This window comes from Sinocyclocheilus rhinocerous, unplaced genomic scaffold (assembly GCF_001515625.1).
Source record: "Sinocyclocheilus rhinocerous isolate Xijiao unplaced genomic scaffold, SAMN03320098_v1.1 scaffold559, whole genome shotgun sequence".
Taxonomy (NCBI): Eukaryota; Metazoa; Chordata; class Actinopteri; order Cypriniformes; family Cyprinidae; genus Sinocyclocheilus; species Sinocyclocheilus rhinocerous.
The window spans coordinates 161,547-175,716 of NW_015635536.1; the positions used below are offsets into that span (position 1 = coordinate 161,547).

Sequence of the window (14,170 nt, forward strand, 5' to 3'; positions counted from 1 at the left end):
AGCAAAGCCTATTGAAAAGTACTTCATATCAAGAATATAGAAATAACAGAATGGTATTAACTCGACTTTAGTATTTGAGATTTTGTATTTGAGAACCAAAAACAACAACTGCTACTATTAATGCTGATAATGATAATAATTATTATTTTATTATGTATATTATGAATAAATAATAGAATATTAGATACTTATAGTTCGTTTTAATGTCAGTTTTGAAATCAAAATCATTTTTCAGTTAATACTGTAATAATACTCTAATACTGTACAATACTGATAATATGATTATGATCATATGAATGTACATGTACAATATGATTATTACAGTTCTGTTCATTATCAACAAAATTTGTTTTATGATTAGATTCTAAATGGTCTGTGAAAAGTGCAATTAACTAATTGCTGCATGTTGGCATCACTTTGTACTTAAACTGAAGGTAACAGAAAATTACGTTTTTAATTTTAGAGGTTTATAATCTTTTACATTCCACATTTCCCAGAACACCATTACAATTATTTATTTATTTTGTATTATTAATTCCTGCTGGAAAATCCAGTTTAAGATTTGTTTTAGCTGGTCTAAGCTGGTAGACCATGTGGAGAAACTGTTTTTCTCAACAGTTTCTCCTGAGAAACTGTTAGCTGAACCAACTAATGACTATCTTAGACCAGTTAGAAACCAGCTATGAAAAAAAAACAGCTGCCAGTTTTCCAACAATTGATTTTGTGAAATTGAAAATAACGTAAAATCACTTTCCTAATATTAATTTGACAATAACCGTTGTAACTGTGGTGTTTTGGCAGAGATGTTGTAACCATGGTAATTTTTGTAAGGCTACTGAAATCATTTGCATATGTAATATGTTTGTGTGATTCGAGCTTCATGTGTTGAAATCTCGCTCTCGTGTACTGATCTTGCGTGGGTTGACTGAGTGGCGAGCGCAGGAAAGACTAGTTTAACGCTTCTCTGGCCGCCAGTGAGTGTCTGTCTATCGGATCTGTCCGGTGAAAACCGCGCTCACGAACCTGAGCCGCCGCGAGATCCTCTCCAAACCTTCAGCACGCCTCCAGCGACCAGCCGCCGCTCATTTCGGGAAATACAGAAGAGCGCCAACTTTACAGCAGGTGCTCCAGCTCTTAGATTTACGCCTGGGAAAAGTCTGTTGTATGAGAGAAAAGACAAATGCCGTCTTAAGCGACGTTGTTATTCAAACTCGACTGACGTCGAGATTAAAACAAACAAACAGACGAGCAAATTGTACGAAGAAATCGGAGAGCTCGAGATAAACTGAACGCTACCCATGAAAATGGGTTGAAGAAAAGAAAACACCGATGAAGAGAGGTGTAAGTGGGATTTTTTAATCATGTGGAGCCATATTTTTACATTTTATTTTGAATATATAAATTACTGACACTATATTGAAGAAGAAGAGAAGCGCGCTCAGCGCGTGCAAATGTGTCATAGACTTTTAATGTTTAAATCGCAAATGGCTCTTCTGCTGCCTGTATGAAGGCAGTTTGGACATTACATTTGTGGTTCAGTTTTACGAAATGTAACTTTTCTGTTGATGAAGAAAGCTCTTTCTTCACGTTATTTTTACAGTATGTTGTCTATCTCAAGCTATACAGATCTTAGTGGATTTCAGGGATTAGATGTATATCTTTTTGCTGCTCTTCCCCATTTTCCACTGTGCTACCTCAGCATGTAATCAGCGTGCAATCCATGACTGGTTTGTGGAAGCAGTGATCTGTAGATGTTATTTCTGACTGTAATATAGGCATTTATTTACTTATTCACTTATGGTTTCATGTCGTCACATGGAAAAGCTATAAACCGATGCCCAGAACTGTCCATGTCTTTTTTTCTTTATACATCATCTTTCTTCACTAACTTGTTGAAGTACAATCACTGCAGCTGGGAGGATGCAAATTATTGACCTTTAAACTCCTTTACTGAGAGCTGCAGTTACCACCTATACTTTTTTAAGGATTCATGGATGAACATTAAGATGCAGTAGATGCATATAACATTGGTGCTTTAAATGTTCTTTGCTGGTGTTTTTCAGTTGTTGAGACTCAAGTTGCAATATATAGGTTAAAAGACATTTCCATCAAGTTTCTACCTTCAGGCTCCTTTGTTTTATCTCCCCCCCACTGAACTTATCAGGTGGGGGGGGGGGGAGGGGTAAGGCCCAAACCATGGAGTCCAACCCAGACAGCCCGAGTCGGGCTGTGGAGTATCTTCTGGAGCTCAATAACATCATCGAGAACCAGGCCAAACTTCTAGACACGCAGCGTAAACGCATCGAGGAGCTCGAAACGCAGCTAGACCGGGTCAACCAGGAGAACCAGGACCTGCGGCAGAACCGAAACCCGGGGACCGAGAACTCGACGCAGAACCACAACTACAACCAGAGCTCTAAGCCCAGCCAGCCATCGTCACTACCAAACCACAATGCTGGAGGTGTCCATCAGAATAGCAGCAGTAATACACCCTCATCTACGGTGCCTGGTCCAGCTCGACGGACTCACACCAGACTGACCCGAGGCCTGTCATGTGGGTCAGCCCCTGTGGAGAAAGAGAGAGGCCGACTGGAGCGAAATGACAGCTCTGGGATCAACAACACCTCGACTCTACGGAAACAGTAAGTGCCTCATTCCCTTAGTTAAACCTCGTCAGCGTGGATCCAGGTTATTGGATGTTCGGGGCGGGCCTTTTGTGCAATATATGGTATTTGTGCTGTATTTGTTGTGTGAGGAGCGGTTTAGGTTGAATGTTGATATGAAGTACCAAGCCTGGTCAACAAAAAAGTGTGTGACAGAGATGACAGCTGAAGACTCACAAAGTGATTTTGAGAATTTCTGAGACTTTTTTTAAACTTGAAACTTGACTTGGATTCCAGCAATTATATATATATATATATATTATTTGATATAATATTGAAATCTACAATCTTTTTTTCAATGAGTATTATATTATATAATATAGTATATCATAAGGTTACCTCAGTTGCCTGTTTATTTACTATGGGGGACCTTTTAGAGACATTTTATATTAAAGACATTTTTATATTAAACAGACACTTACAAAAAGAAAAACATGCCTAAAATTGTTCAGTGTTTTTATTGCTTGTAAATAATAATAATAATAATAAATAAATTGTATTAATAATAATAAATGAATATAAATAGTAATAATAAAGTAGTAGGCTAGTAGTAGTATTATCATTATTGTTAATATTGTTGTTGTTGTTATTATTATAATGCATAATATTAAAGTGCACAGTAATTTAAAAGGATTTAAAAACGTATCCTGAAACAGAAAAATAATTAGACTTAGGGCCAGATTTACTAACAGCTTTTGCCAGCGCAAACCATCTTTTGCAGTTAAAATAGTACTGTCAGGATTTACTAAAGATGCACATTGAAGAATTAGCGCTGAAAAGGTGTGGACACGGTTATTTTTGCGCCTGACCTTATTGAATATGCATTTGTAGAAGTTTCCCTTTCAGACGCAAAATGTATTTGAGGAGAGTGTTAAAATGAATCACGCAGTGCAATTTACTAACAGCTGCACACGTCAAATTACTGGTATTTGCGCCATTATTTAATGCCCAAAAAAAGCATGTCTTAAAGCATGCGGTAATTTGCTCTGCTCTTAGTAGATTGTGCTGGTCAGTATGGAAATGATCTGGCTGCGTCTGTGTTCTTTAATGTGCGCATTGTTAGTAAATCACACGCAGAATTTCCCCTCCCATCGGCGCTTTTATGGAATTGCGTTCTAACACTAATTTGCCCTGTTTAGTAAATCTGGCCCTAGTGATAAACTTGACACTTGTTAATTTGAGACTTGGATTCAATGTCAGAAGAACGCATTTCTTATATTTTTGATCGGTTTGGGGTTTATTTTGGCTGTATGGGTGCAGTTTGAATAGCACATTGTAAAACACTTCTTATAGAGATGAGACCTACATTTTTGTGTGAAGGAAGATGCTCTGTGTATGCTATGTGTTTGGCAAATCCCAAACTGTGTTTGGGTCTTTGGAATTCAATTGAAATACCCACTTCTCTCATTATTTTGTTTGCCTATTTTCTTCAAGCTTTATGTTTACTTGTTTTTTCGTTTCTAAATAAGCAAACACACGGAGTTTGTTGTTGGTGGGTGAAAGGTTAACTATTCTGCAGATGTTTTTGCTGCATCCTTGGGTGATCCAGGCGTCAACAAAAGCAGCAGCTACAGAGCGTCAGACTCAGCGTGTTTCTTCCTCTCTGCCTCATTGAGCTCAACCCGCTACCCAACTCATATAATTATGTTTGCTTGCTCATCGCTGGCAGCTGCACAACCCCTTTATTCTGTACTCAAGTGTCTCAGATCTGTTCATCTTCTGCCTCGTTCATCCTTGCTTGTCTGAAATTATTGACTAGAACAATCCATCACTCTCCTTTCACAATGTTGAATCATCGTGTTCAGAAAAGCCAAAATAAAACTAAAATAAACCAGGCTGATTGGGGGAACACAGGTTTAGTGTTTCTCACAAGCATTCAGTGTGATGTTCAAAGTTCAGATTTGGCACTTTAATTCACATCAAATGCAGTTTCTAAGCATTTCTATAGGGTTGCAGATGCCCTTGAACACTGAAAAGAAAGTTTTTTTTTTCCCAGCAAGAATTTCCCAGCTCACTCATATCTACCTTTTGGCATAGGGGAATGCATGGCATAAGATGAAACACCAGAATTGATTGACGGTCTAACTCATTTTGCTGAAAATTAAATTTTGAACAGTTTGTGTGTAACGGACGGAACACAGGAAGCGTGCGGATCCATCTGCAAGGCTTTATTAATTGAGACGTGGTCAAAAACAGGCATAGGTCAGACAATGGCAAACAGCTCTAAGCTCAGATCGTAGAGGTTGATTAAGGCCATCACAAAAACTATCAAAAGACAGTCCGGCAAATCTGAACAGTGCGTGATTGCTAAAAATTCTCTAATATAGTTCTGTGTCTGTTTACAAAAAAACAATTCACTGATTCATTTGTTTCATAACTCAAAATCATTCCCAGAAGTCCCTAAGTGGCTTTACACTTTTCTTTTAATTTTTTATAGAAAAACACATTTAAAGTTATAAAACTGGTGTTTTTCCCTGATGTTTTTTGTGTTTTTATGGCTCCACCCCATTAAACAAAGTAATCCCCTACAAATTGTTCATACCCTTTCAATTCAGTAAAAAAAAAAACTGTTTTTACTCAGAAATGATTAGTAAATTTCACAATTAATTGCAAAGAAACAGCTAGTATCATTGAATTAAACATAACTTTTTAAAGTACAAACACTAAAATAGTAATAATCTTTACCTTAATCAATCTTAATCAGTAATCTTTGATACAAATATTATTGTATTTTGTAGGATTTACATTCAAACTATTTTTACTCAGAAATTACCTAATACATTTCACAAATAATTATATTCCTAAGAAACGACAAGTAACACATGAAATAAAATGTGAAATATTTAAGAAGAAAGACTAAAATAGTATTTTCTTGTAATGTAATATCTGTTACTGAAGTTGTTATTACAACTTGGCAAGATCTTTTTACAGTGCAAAGGATTAATTTCACAAACCAGAAGTGAATGCTAATGCTTGATGGGTTGTAATAAATGTAATCAGCACTTATTATTTGGTGGATTTCTAAACTTTCAACACTTTTAACACATTTCATGTGTTAATTTAAAATCAGTATAGGCATACCTGTATTTATTCCATTTTTTTGAAAACCAAGAAGCATTTGTTAGCAGATTCTCAGTTGGAGAATTCATTTGTTTGGTCTTACAGGCAAATGGTAATCATTGACTGGCTTCCCTCTCTCTCTCTCTCTCTCTCTCTGCATCCTCCTCCTCCTCTTCGCCTCCTCCCATGGGGCCGTTAGTCATTAGTAAGGAACACATATCAGTTATTTATGTGGGTGTAAGACTGTGCTGATTGGCTGGGCAGTTTGTTCCAGTACTACAGAGATCATAGCGGAGGCAGCAAATGAAACGCTTCCATTTTTGTCTAGATTTATTTGAGATCCTCTAATTAGCTCCTTCACTATGATTTTAATTATGCTTGTGCTCCAGCGTTTAGCACAATGACCTCAGATTTATGACCTCATTGGCACTTTCAAACCTGTTATAATGGCCGTGCCGACTAAAGGTTTCCTTAATTTTAGGATGGTACTGCACAATATTGTAAAAACAGATACAGATAAATATGTAACGTCTTTTTGTATCTAGATTTTAGTAGGTTATCAACATGTGTTTAGAAAGTATCACCAAGAGCAATTTTAGGGTTGATAGGAAGCTGTTATGGTAACACTTTATTTTAAGGATCAATTCTCACTATATTTGCTTATTAACATGCATATTACTACTAGCATATTTATTAGTACTATTAGTAGCTGTTTATTAGTACTTACAAAACACATATTAATTCCTTTTAAATATTGCTTTATTTTTATTTCAGTTTTAGTTTTAATTTTAATAATTTTGGTACTTTGGTTCAAAACATGTCATAATTTGCTCACTCTCATGTCTGCATGTCTATCCCTTTTTTTGGAACATAACAGGAGAAATTTTAAAGAATTGTACTGGTGACTCTTTTTTATACAGCTATAATGAACTTTGAGAATTTAAGCTTCACAAAGAATGAAGAAAAGCATACAATATCATAAAATAATCAAAAGTGGTCCATTTGACTGGTGCATTATTTTCCAAGTCTTCTAAAGATAGCTTTTTGTGACAAACAGAATGACATTTAAGCAATTTATTCACATAATCATCCCCTTCAGTGTGCTGTTAACTCCTGCGCCCTGTTCCTGAAATATGGTGCACTAGTCAAACCAAGATCTACTTTAACACATAAGCTTTTTTTTTTTTTAGCTTGACAGCCTCAGTTTTTGTTCACTTTCATTTAAAAAAGAAACAGTTTTTCCCCTCCCCATAAGAGTGTCATACAGTTTTGAAGGGTGAGAAAATGATGACATACTATTCATTTTTAGGTGAATTGTCTTTTTAATGCATTTTTCCTCAACTCCAGTCTATTGAGTTATTTTTAAGAGCACTTTTCCACCATTAAGGAGTCTTCATTTTCTTTCCCAAAGCATGAAGCATGTTATTCCTGACATCATTCTGCTCTCTGAATCTTGTCTCATCCCCTTTTCACACTCATCTCTCACAATCCCAGCATCCTCTTTTCACTGCTTCTGGTCAGAGATCATTCTTTATTCATATCTTCTCTCCACTTTTTCCCCTTCCGTGCTCTTTCTCCCTCACTCTCTTTCTTTTGATTCGGTTTCTTCATTTTTGAGTTATGAGCTTTTTTTTAAACTCTTCTCTCCTCATGTTTTTAGGTGTCTCTCTCTCTTTTCATGTGTGCCGCCCTCTCCACCCTCTCTGTGGCCAACAGATGGAGAATCAGTGTGTGTGTTCCACCGTTTCTCTTTTAGAGTCGAACATGCTGAGAGAAGGTCTTTCTCTCTCACTCTCCGCACTCCTCCATTTTAGCGCGCTCATCTCCATGTAGTCTTACAGTAAATGCTGTATTTGATCATCTCTCCATCTTTCCGTTGTCATCTGACTCTCTCTATATCTGCATTAGGTCAGGGTTGTCCAGCAGGTGTTAATTATTGACCCATGTTGTGCTTTTGGAGTGCTTCTGATGGCTCAGACTGTGTGCCAGCCGTCTGAACCTCTCTGCTACAGCTGACCTCTGCTGTTTGTGTCCTTTGGAATAGATTTGAGCATTTGCAGTTTGACAACATGAAAATAAATTTGACCCTTTTTACTCTTGTTGTAGATTATTCATCATCTTTGTTTTCATAATTATTTATCAACTTTCTCAACCTTTGAAATGGCGTTTCTGCTGGCATAAACAACAAGAGGGGAAAAGTAATGTGATCTAATGATATCATTAGGAATCGGTCACAACGGTTGACTAGTCTTTAAATGTGTCGCCTTTAAAGCATTGCTGCTACAGCCACACACACTCAGAATACATTTTCATTTGACTGTCCATGTTCAGTACTAGCAGGCTGATCCATATTCAGTGAATATGATGAGAAATCTACCTCTATATGTGTGTGGTTTTAATACTTTATCTGATTCCTGAGCTTTTCCCCTTAAAATGCTTGTGCTGTAGAGTTCACTTTTTCAGGGGCCTTGCTTCCGGAAGTATTTCCCATTCATGTCTCCTATAGGTATTTAAAAAAAGTCAAAGAGTTAAAGAGGTATAAGGTGAATCAAACATTACAAATTCTAATTTGAAGCAAAAATGTATTTGAAAGTCAGAGAGAAGCATAAAAGTGCAAGACTATGTACTTAACGACTTATAGGAAGGAAAGAACCACAAACCATTGCGAATGAGTACAAGCATTGAGAATGAGAATCAAAATAAATATGACGGATAAATATACAACTATTTAAAGATGTTGATTAGGTTTATAGAAATAGCAGATTTTATGTTTATTGCAAAATATACATGTACACACAAACATATGAGTAGTTTGAGAGCGTAGGAAGATTCTGTTACGTCATTTGCTGTGTTTCGTGGGAGTGGGCAGGGAATTCTGTTGCAATGATGCATATACCATTGACTAACTTCCTCTGAGCTGAAAGTAGGCCTGTCGCAATAATCAGTATTGCGCAATATATGTACATGACCTCAATAATTTTCGGTGACGCAATATATCACCCATTATATTTACTTAAATTAATGTCACCATGTTTTTTACATTCCACTTGCGCCCGTGGCTTTTGCAGCTTCTCATACATAACATGGTGTAGTCATGAGGTGCTAGTTCAAATTTAGAGCACTTTTCCACCATTAAGGAGTCTTCATTTTCTTTCCCAAAGCATGAAGCATGTTATTCCTGACATCATTCTGCTCTCTGAATCTTGTCTCATCCCCTTTTCACACTCATCTCTCACAATCCCAGCATCCTCTTTTCACTGCTTCTGGTCAGAGATCATTCTTTATTCATATCTTCTCTCCACTTTTTCCCCTTCCGTGCTCTTTCTCCCTCACTCTCTTTCTTTTGATTCGGTTTCTTCATTTTTGAGTTATGAGCTTTTTTTTAAACTCTTCTCTCCTCATGTTTTTAGGTGTCTCTCTCTCTTTTCATGTGTGCCGCCCTCTCCACCCTCTCTGTGGCCAACAGATGGAGAATCAGTGTGTGTGTTCCACCGTTTCTCTTTTAGAGTCGAACATGCTGAGAAAAGGTCTTTCTCTCTCACTCTCCGCGCTCCTCCATTTTAGCTCGCTCATCTCCATGTAGTCTTACAGTAAATGCTGTATTTGATCATCTCTCCATCTTTCCGTTGTCATCTGACTCTCTCTATATCTGCATTAGGTCAGGGTTGTCCAGCAGGTGTTAATTATTGACCCATGTTGTGCTTTTGGAGTGCTTCTGATGGCTCAGACTGTGTGCCAGCCGTCTGAACCTCTCTGCTACAGCTGACCTCTGCTGTTTGTGTCCTTTGGAATAGATTTGAGCATTTGCAGTTTGACAACATGAAAATAAATTTGACCCTTTTTACTCTTGTTGTAGATTATTCATCATCTTTGTTTTCATAATTATTTATCAACTTTCTCAACCTTTGAAATGGCGTTTCTGCTGGCATAAACAACAAGAGGGGAAAAGTAATGTGATCTAATGATATCATTAGGAATCGGTCACAACGGTTGACTAGTCTTTAAATGTGTCGCCTTTAAAGCATTGCTGCTACAGCCACACACACTCAGAATACATTTTCATTTGACTGTCCATGTTCAGTACTAGCAGGCTGATCCATATTCAGTGAATATGATGAGAAATCTACCTCTATATGTGTGTGGTTTTAATACTTTATCTGATTCCTGAGCTTTTCCCCTTAAAATGCTTGTGCTGTAGAGTTCACTTTTTCAGGGGCCTTGCTTCCGGAAGTATTTCCCATTCATGTCTCCTATAGGTATTTAAAAAAAGTCAAAGAGTTAAAGAGGTATAAGGTGAATCAAACATTACAAATTCTAATTTGAAGCAAAAATGTATTTGAAAGTCAGAGAGAAGCATAAAAGTGCAAGACTATGTACTTAACGACTTATAGGAAGGAAAGAACCACAAACCATTGCGAATGAGTACAAGCATTGAGAATGAGAATCAAAATAAATATGACGGATAAATATACAACTATTTAAAGATGTTGATTAGGTTTATAGAAATAGCAGATTTTATGTTTATTGCAAAATATACATGTACACACAAACATATGAGTAGTTTGAGAGCGTAGGAAGATTCTGTTACGTCATTTGCTGTGTTTCGTGGGAGTGGGCAGGGAATTCTGTTGCAATGATGCATATACCATTGACTAACTTCCTCTGAGCTGAAAGTAGGCCTGTCGCAATAATCAGTATTGCGCAATATATGTACATGACCTCAATAATTTTCGGTGACGCAATATATCACCCATTATATTTACTTAAATTAATGTCACCATGTTTTTTACATTCCACTTGCGCCCGTGGCTTTTGCAGCTTCTCATACATAACATGGTGTAGTCATGAGGTGCTAGTTCAAATTTAAAAAAATTATTCTACTAAAAAAGTTTCATTTGCAGATATGGCCTTGTTTAGGGATCTGTGCCTTTGTGTATACGGAAGTCTGACTGCTAAGTAGTGATTGTGTTTTTCAGCAATAGTGTGCACAATTAATTTTCAGAGAAAAGAAGGTCAGGGAAAAATCTGTTGATGGAAAAATCTCCATACGAGTTCTTTGTGCATTTTTCTTTTTTTGTACTTTGCACATTTTGTTATAAAATGTTTATTTACTATTTATTCAAGTTTTTTAAGGCTCAACTGAACTCAACTGTTGCTCTCTGTTGTATTGAATGCACCGTTGTTGTTTTTTTCAGAATTGAGGTAATCAAACTAGGTCCACCGGAGTGTCATGGTTTCTTTTCATTTTCTTTGTATTTGGGGCTTCCCCTCCTCATGCTGGCTTCCATTCAGGTGTCTGAATGTGTCGAATTTGCATGTACAATGTTAGGTTCCACTTTATATTAGATTGCTTTAACTACTAAATATGAATTGTTTAGTACAATTTGTGCTCATTTAGAACTTTTACTGCTATAAAGGTGGAATACAGGTAAGGTTATGAGCAGGTTTCCTGGTATGGTTATGTTTAACAGTGGGTTACGGGGTAGAGGGAGGGTCAGCACTGTAATTATAGATGTAATTACAGAAATGAAAGATAAAATAACATGCAGTTTAAAAAAAAAATATTAGTTTGATGTAAAAATGTGTATGTACATAAGTATATAAGTGCATTGTATCAAATGATTAATTTAAATATTATCCTGGTAACACTTTATTTTAAGGTGTCCTTGTTACAAGTTACATGTACGTACTATAGTAATAACAATAAATTATGCATAATTGCATGCAAGTAACCCTAAGCCAAACCCTAATCCTAACCCTAATCATATAGTAAGTACATGTAGTTAATTAATACTCAGTACTTAAATGTATAATTACACTGTAACAAGGACACCTTAAAATAAAGTGTAATCATTATTTTATACAGTATATAATAATTTTATAGTAAAGATATGTGGGTCCCAGTGTTAAACATGTCTGTAATCATGTATAATCACGTGTCTCCATTGCAAGTGTCTTACGCTGGGTATTGCTTTGACCTCCACCTAAAAAATTGTACAGGATTACAAAAAAAAAAAAAGAAACAAAAAAAGAACATAAGTATTTAAAATAGTAAAGTACGGTAAATACAATTACATGTAATTATAGTTCAAGTACATTTCAAACATTTCTTTTTGCTTTGCATGTTTATTACTTTTTACTTGTGTGAAAATCACTAATTTATGTGCAGAGCTGGACCTGCCAGTTCAAAGCCAGACATTGCATAAATAATGGAAATCATCACTAAATCATTGGCTGCTCTTTAAAAGGTTAACTGCAAACAGGGTCAGGGTCATGTTGAAGTTGTTTGAACTTTAAGAGCCATGTTAACGCATGTTAAAGCATGCAGTGTGACACTCTGGGTGACGCTTCACTGCATGTAGTTCAGTGCACTGGGAAATGTTGATATGAGGGCCTTTACACAACTCAAATTTGCTATTGGAAACAGAAGGAGAGCTTCAAGTTGCAGCAAATCTAGTCATTAGTGTTAATTTATTAAGATCATGTTTTAGTGTTATTTAATTAATTTGTTTAAATATAGCTTCTGAGTCACATGATCACACATTAAATTGATTCTCTAAACAGAGAGGACCATGTTTTATGCCTATCACAGTGCTTCAGGTGTATAAATAGCTGATTATCTCACGTTTACTGCCAGTTCTTAATGCCAGCTTCCTATTCAGTCCAACCTCCCAACGCCTGTTCATTATTCAGCAACAAACCACCTTGATGAGCGACAGTGTGAACTACCATGGATTGCAGTGCTAAGCCAATCATAACAGAGATTATTTAAATAGAGAGTTACACTTTATTTTAATTTCCTTGTGTGTTATACATTTAGGTTTTGAGTAATATTACATGCATTTGCTATAAGGTTAGCAATAGCATTAGGTAATGGTTCTAGGGTTAGTTGCATGCTATTATTTATAATTTACTGTTAATACTATATTAATGTGCAATAAGGGCACTGTCAAATAAAGTTTATCCACTTAGAGTAATATTGTTGCAGAAGTAAAAGCAGTTTTAGTTCTGAGGATCAGATGGTGGAAAATGGACAAAACTATATGACTAAAAAACAATGTTTTGGTGCAAGAAACCATGACTGCGTGTAATTTGTGATCATCCCATAATGCGGCATATGGAGCATTTCTGTTTGACATTTTGAATGCATTATATTTACTCTCAGGGAGGGTTTCGCACCACAGGTAACTCATCACAGCTGGTGTGGATATTTAGTTTTACTCTGCATTTAAGCTAACATTATTTCATTTAATACCACATGAACACTAGCTCGAATGATTATCACCTTTTTTCTCTTGAACATGTGCTATTAATGGCAACCAATTTTCATTTCACATTTATATTGTACTGTGTAATTCAGCTTGATTCTGCATATGGGTAGTTATAATGTGTCCATGGACTTTATTTTTAAATGCATTTATCTTGTGTCTTGTCACAGTGTCTTTGTACCAGCTTTTTTTCTTCACTGGTCCATAAATGTTCACAAATGAATTTTCAGAAGAAAAAATACTTCATGTGTCTTCTCAATATGGGTTCATAAAACATGCATGCATGCTAATTTAAAAATAATTAGCAAAATTCTGTTGAAAATAATATGTCACACCACAGGACATGTCAACTTCTCAAAAGTATGTGAAGTCAACTGGCATTGTGCAGTAAATGGAAAGAATGAGTGCAAGAAGTAAAAGTGTGTTTGACTCATATGTATGTCAGACATCCTGTCAGGGAGTCCGACACACGCAGTATGAGAGTGTTTAATTAGTGTGACCTGCGTGTAATTACAATGAGCCAAGGGTGTTAATTACCGCTGTGATCTTTATTTATGTAACATTTGTGTGCTTGATATGAAATTCAGCTAAACGTTCATTTATTTTGACCTATCAAGTATGGGCAAACAAGACTTTTATTTTATCTATTGAACTGTTATTTATATTTATGCATTTAGCAGATGCTTTTATCCAAAATGACTTACCCTAAGGAGGCAGTAGCATGAGAAGTGTTCAAAATATGGTACATTTTTGTCTCCTTTATTGTCCGACAGGCAAAAATCTATTAGAAAAGTTATAACACACCTCACAAGCAGTGTTGGGCAGTAACGCATTACATAGTAACGCGTTACTGTAATTAGATTACTTTTTTAGTAACAGAGTAATTTAACGCGTTATAATTTTCAAAATAGTAATTAGAGTATAGTTACAAGCCGAGGTCTCTATACGTTACTGCCACGTTACATTGCTGACTGAATGCAGTGATTTATAATCTAGAGATTGTAAAAAGGATGTAGCACACGCACTGTCGAGTCCAGTGCCAGTGGATTAGAGACCTGCTCCCGCGAGACCCGACGCAACAGAGCACGGCGCGGGACAAGATGGGCGAGTGCTGGTGCGAGCGGGTAGACACTCGTGTGTGTGCGGGATGCGGGAGAATAAAATGATTCACGGGACTCC

General features: G+C 36.4%; 1 protein-coding gene and 1 long non-coding RNA gene across 2 annotated transcripts in view; both read left to right on the plus strand.

The window, feature by feature from the left end:
* Positions 1 to 1,188: 1,188 nt before the first annotated feature.
* The window catches only part of iqsec2b (IQ motif and Sec7 domain ArfGEF 2b), a 68,836-nt gene continuing 55,854 nt past the window's right edge, over positions 1,189 to 14,170 (plus strand). The window contains exon 1 of the mRNA XM_016561669.1: positions 1,189 to 2,642. Coding sequence (XP_016417155.1) covers positions 2,197 to 2,642 — 446 coding nt within the window. The 5' untranslated portion in view covers positions 1,189 to 2,196. The remainder of the gene's footprint in view (positions 2,643 to 14,170) is intronic.
* LOC107747211 (uncharacterized) lies at positions 8,718 to 10,604 on the plus strand. Its single transcript, XR_001640776.1, has 2 exons — positions 8,718 to 8,822; positions 10,573 to 10,604. It is a non-coding gene; the product is annotated as an uncharacterized LOC107747211 (long non-coding RNA).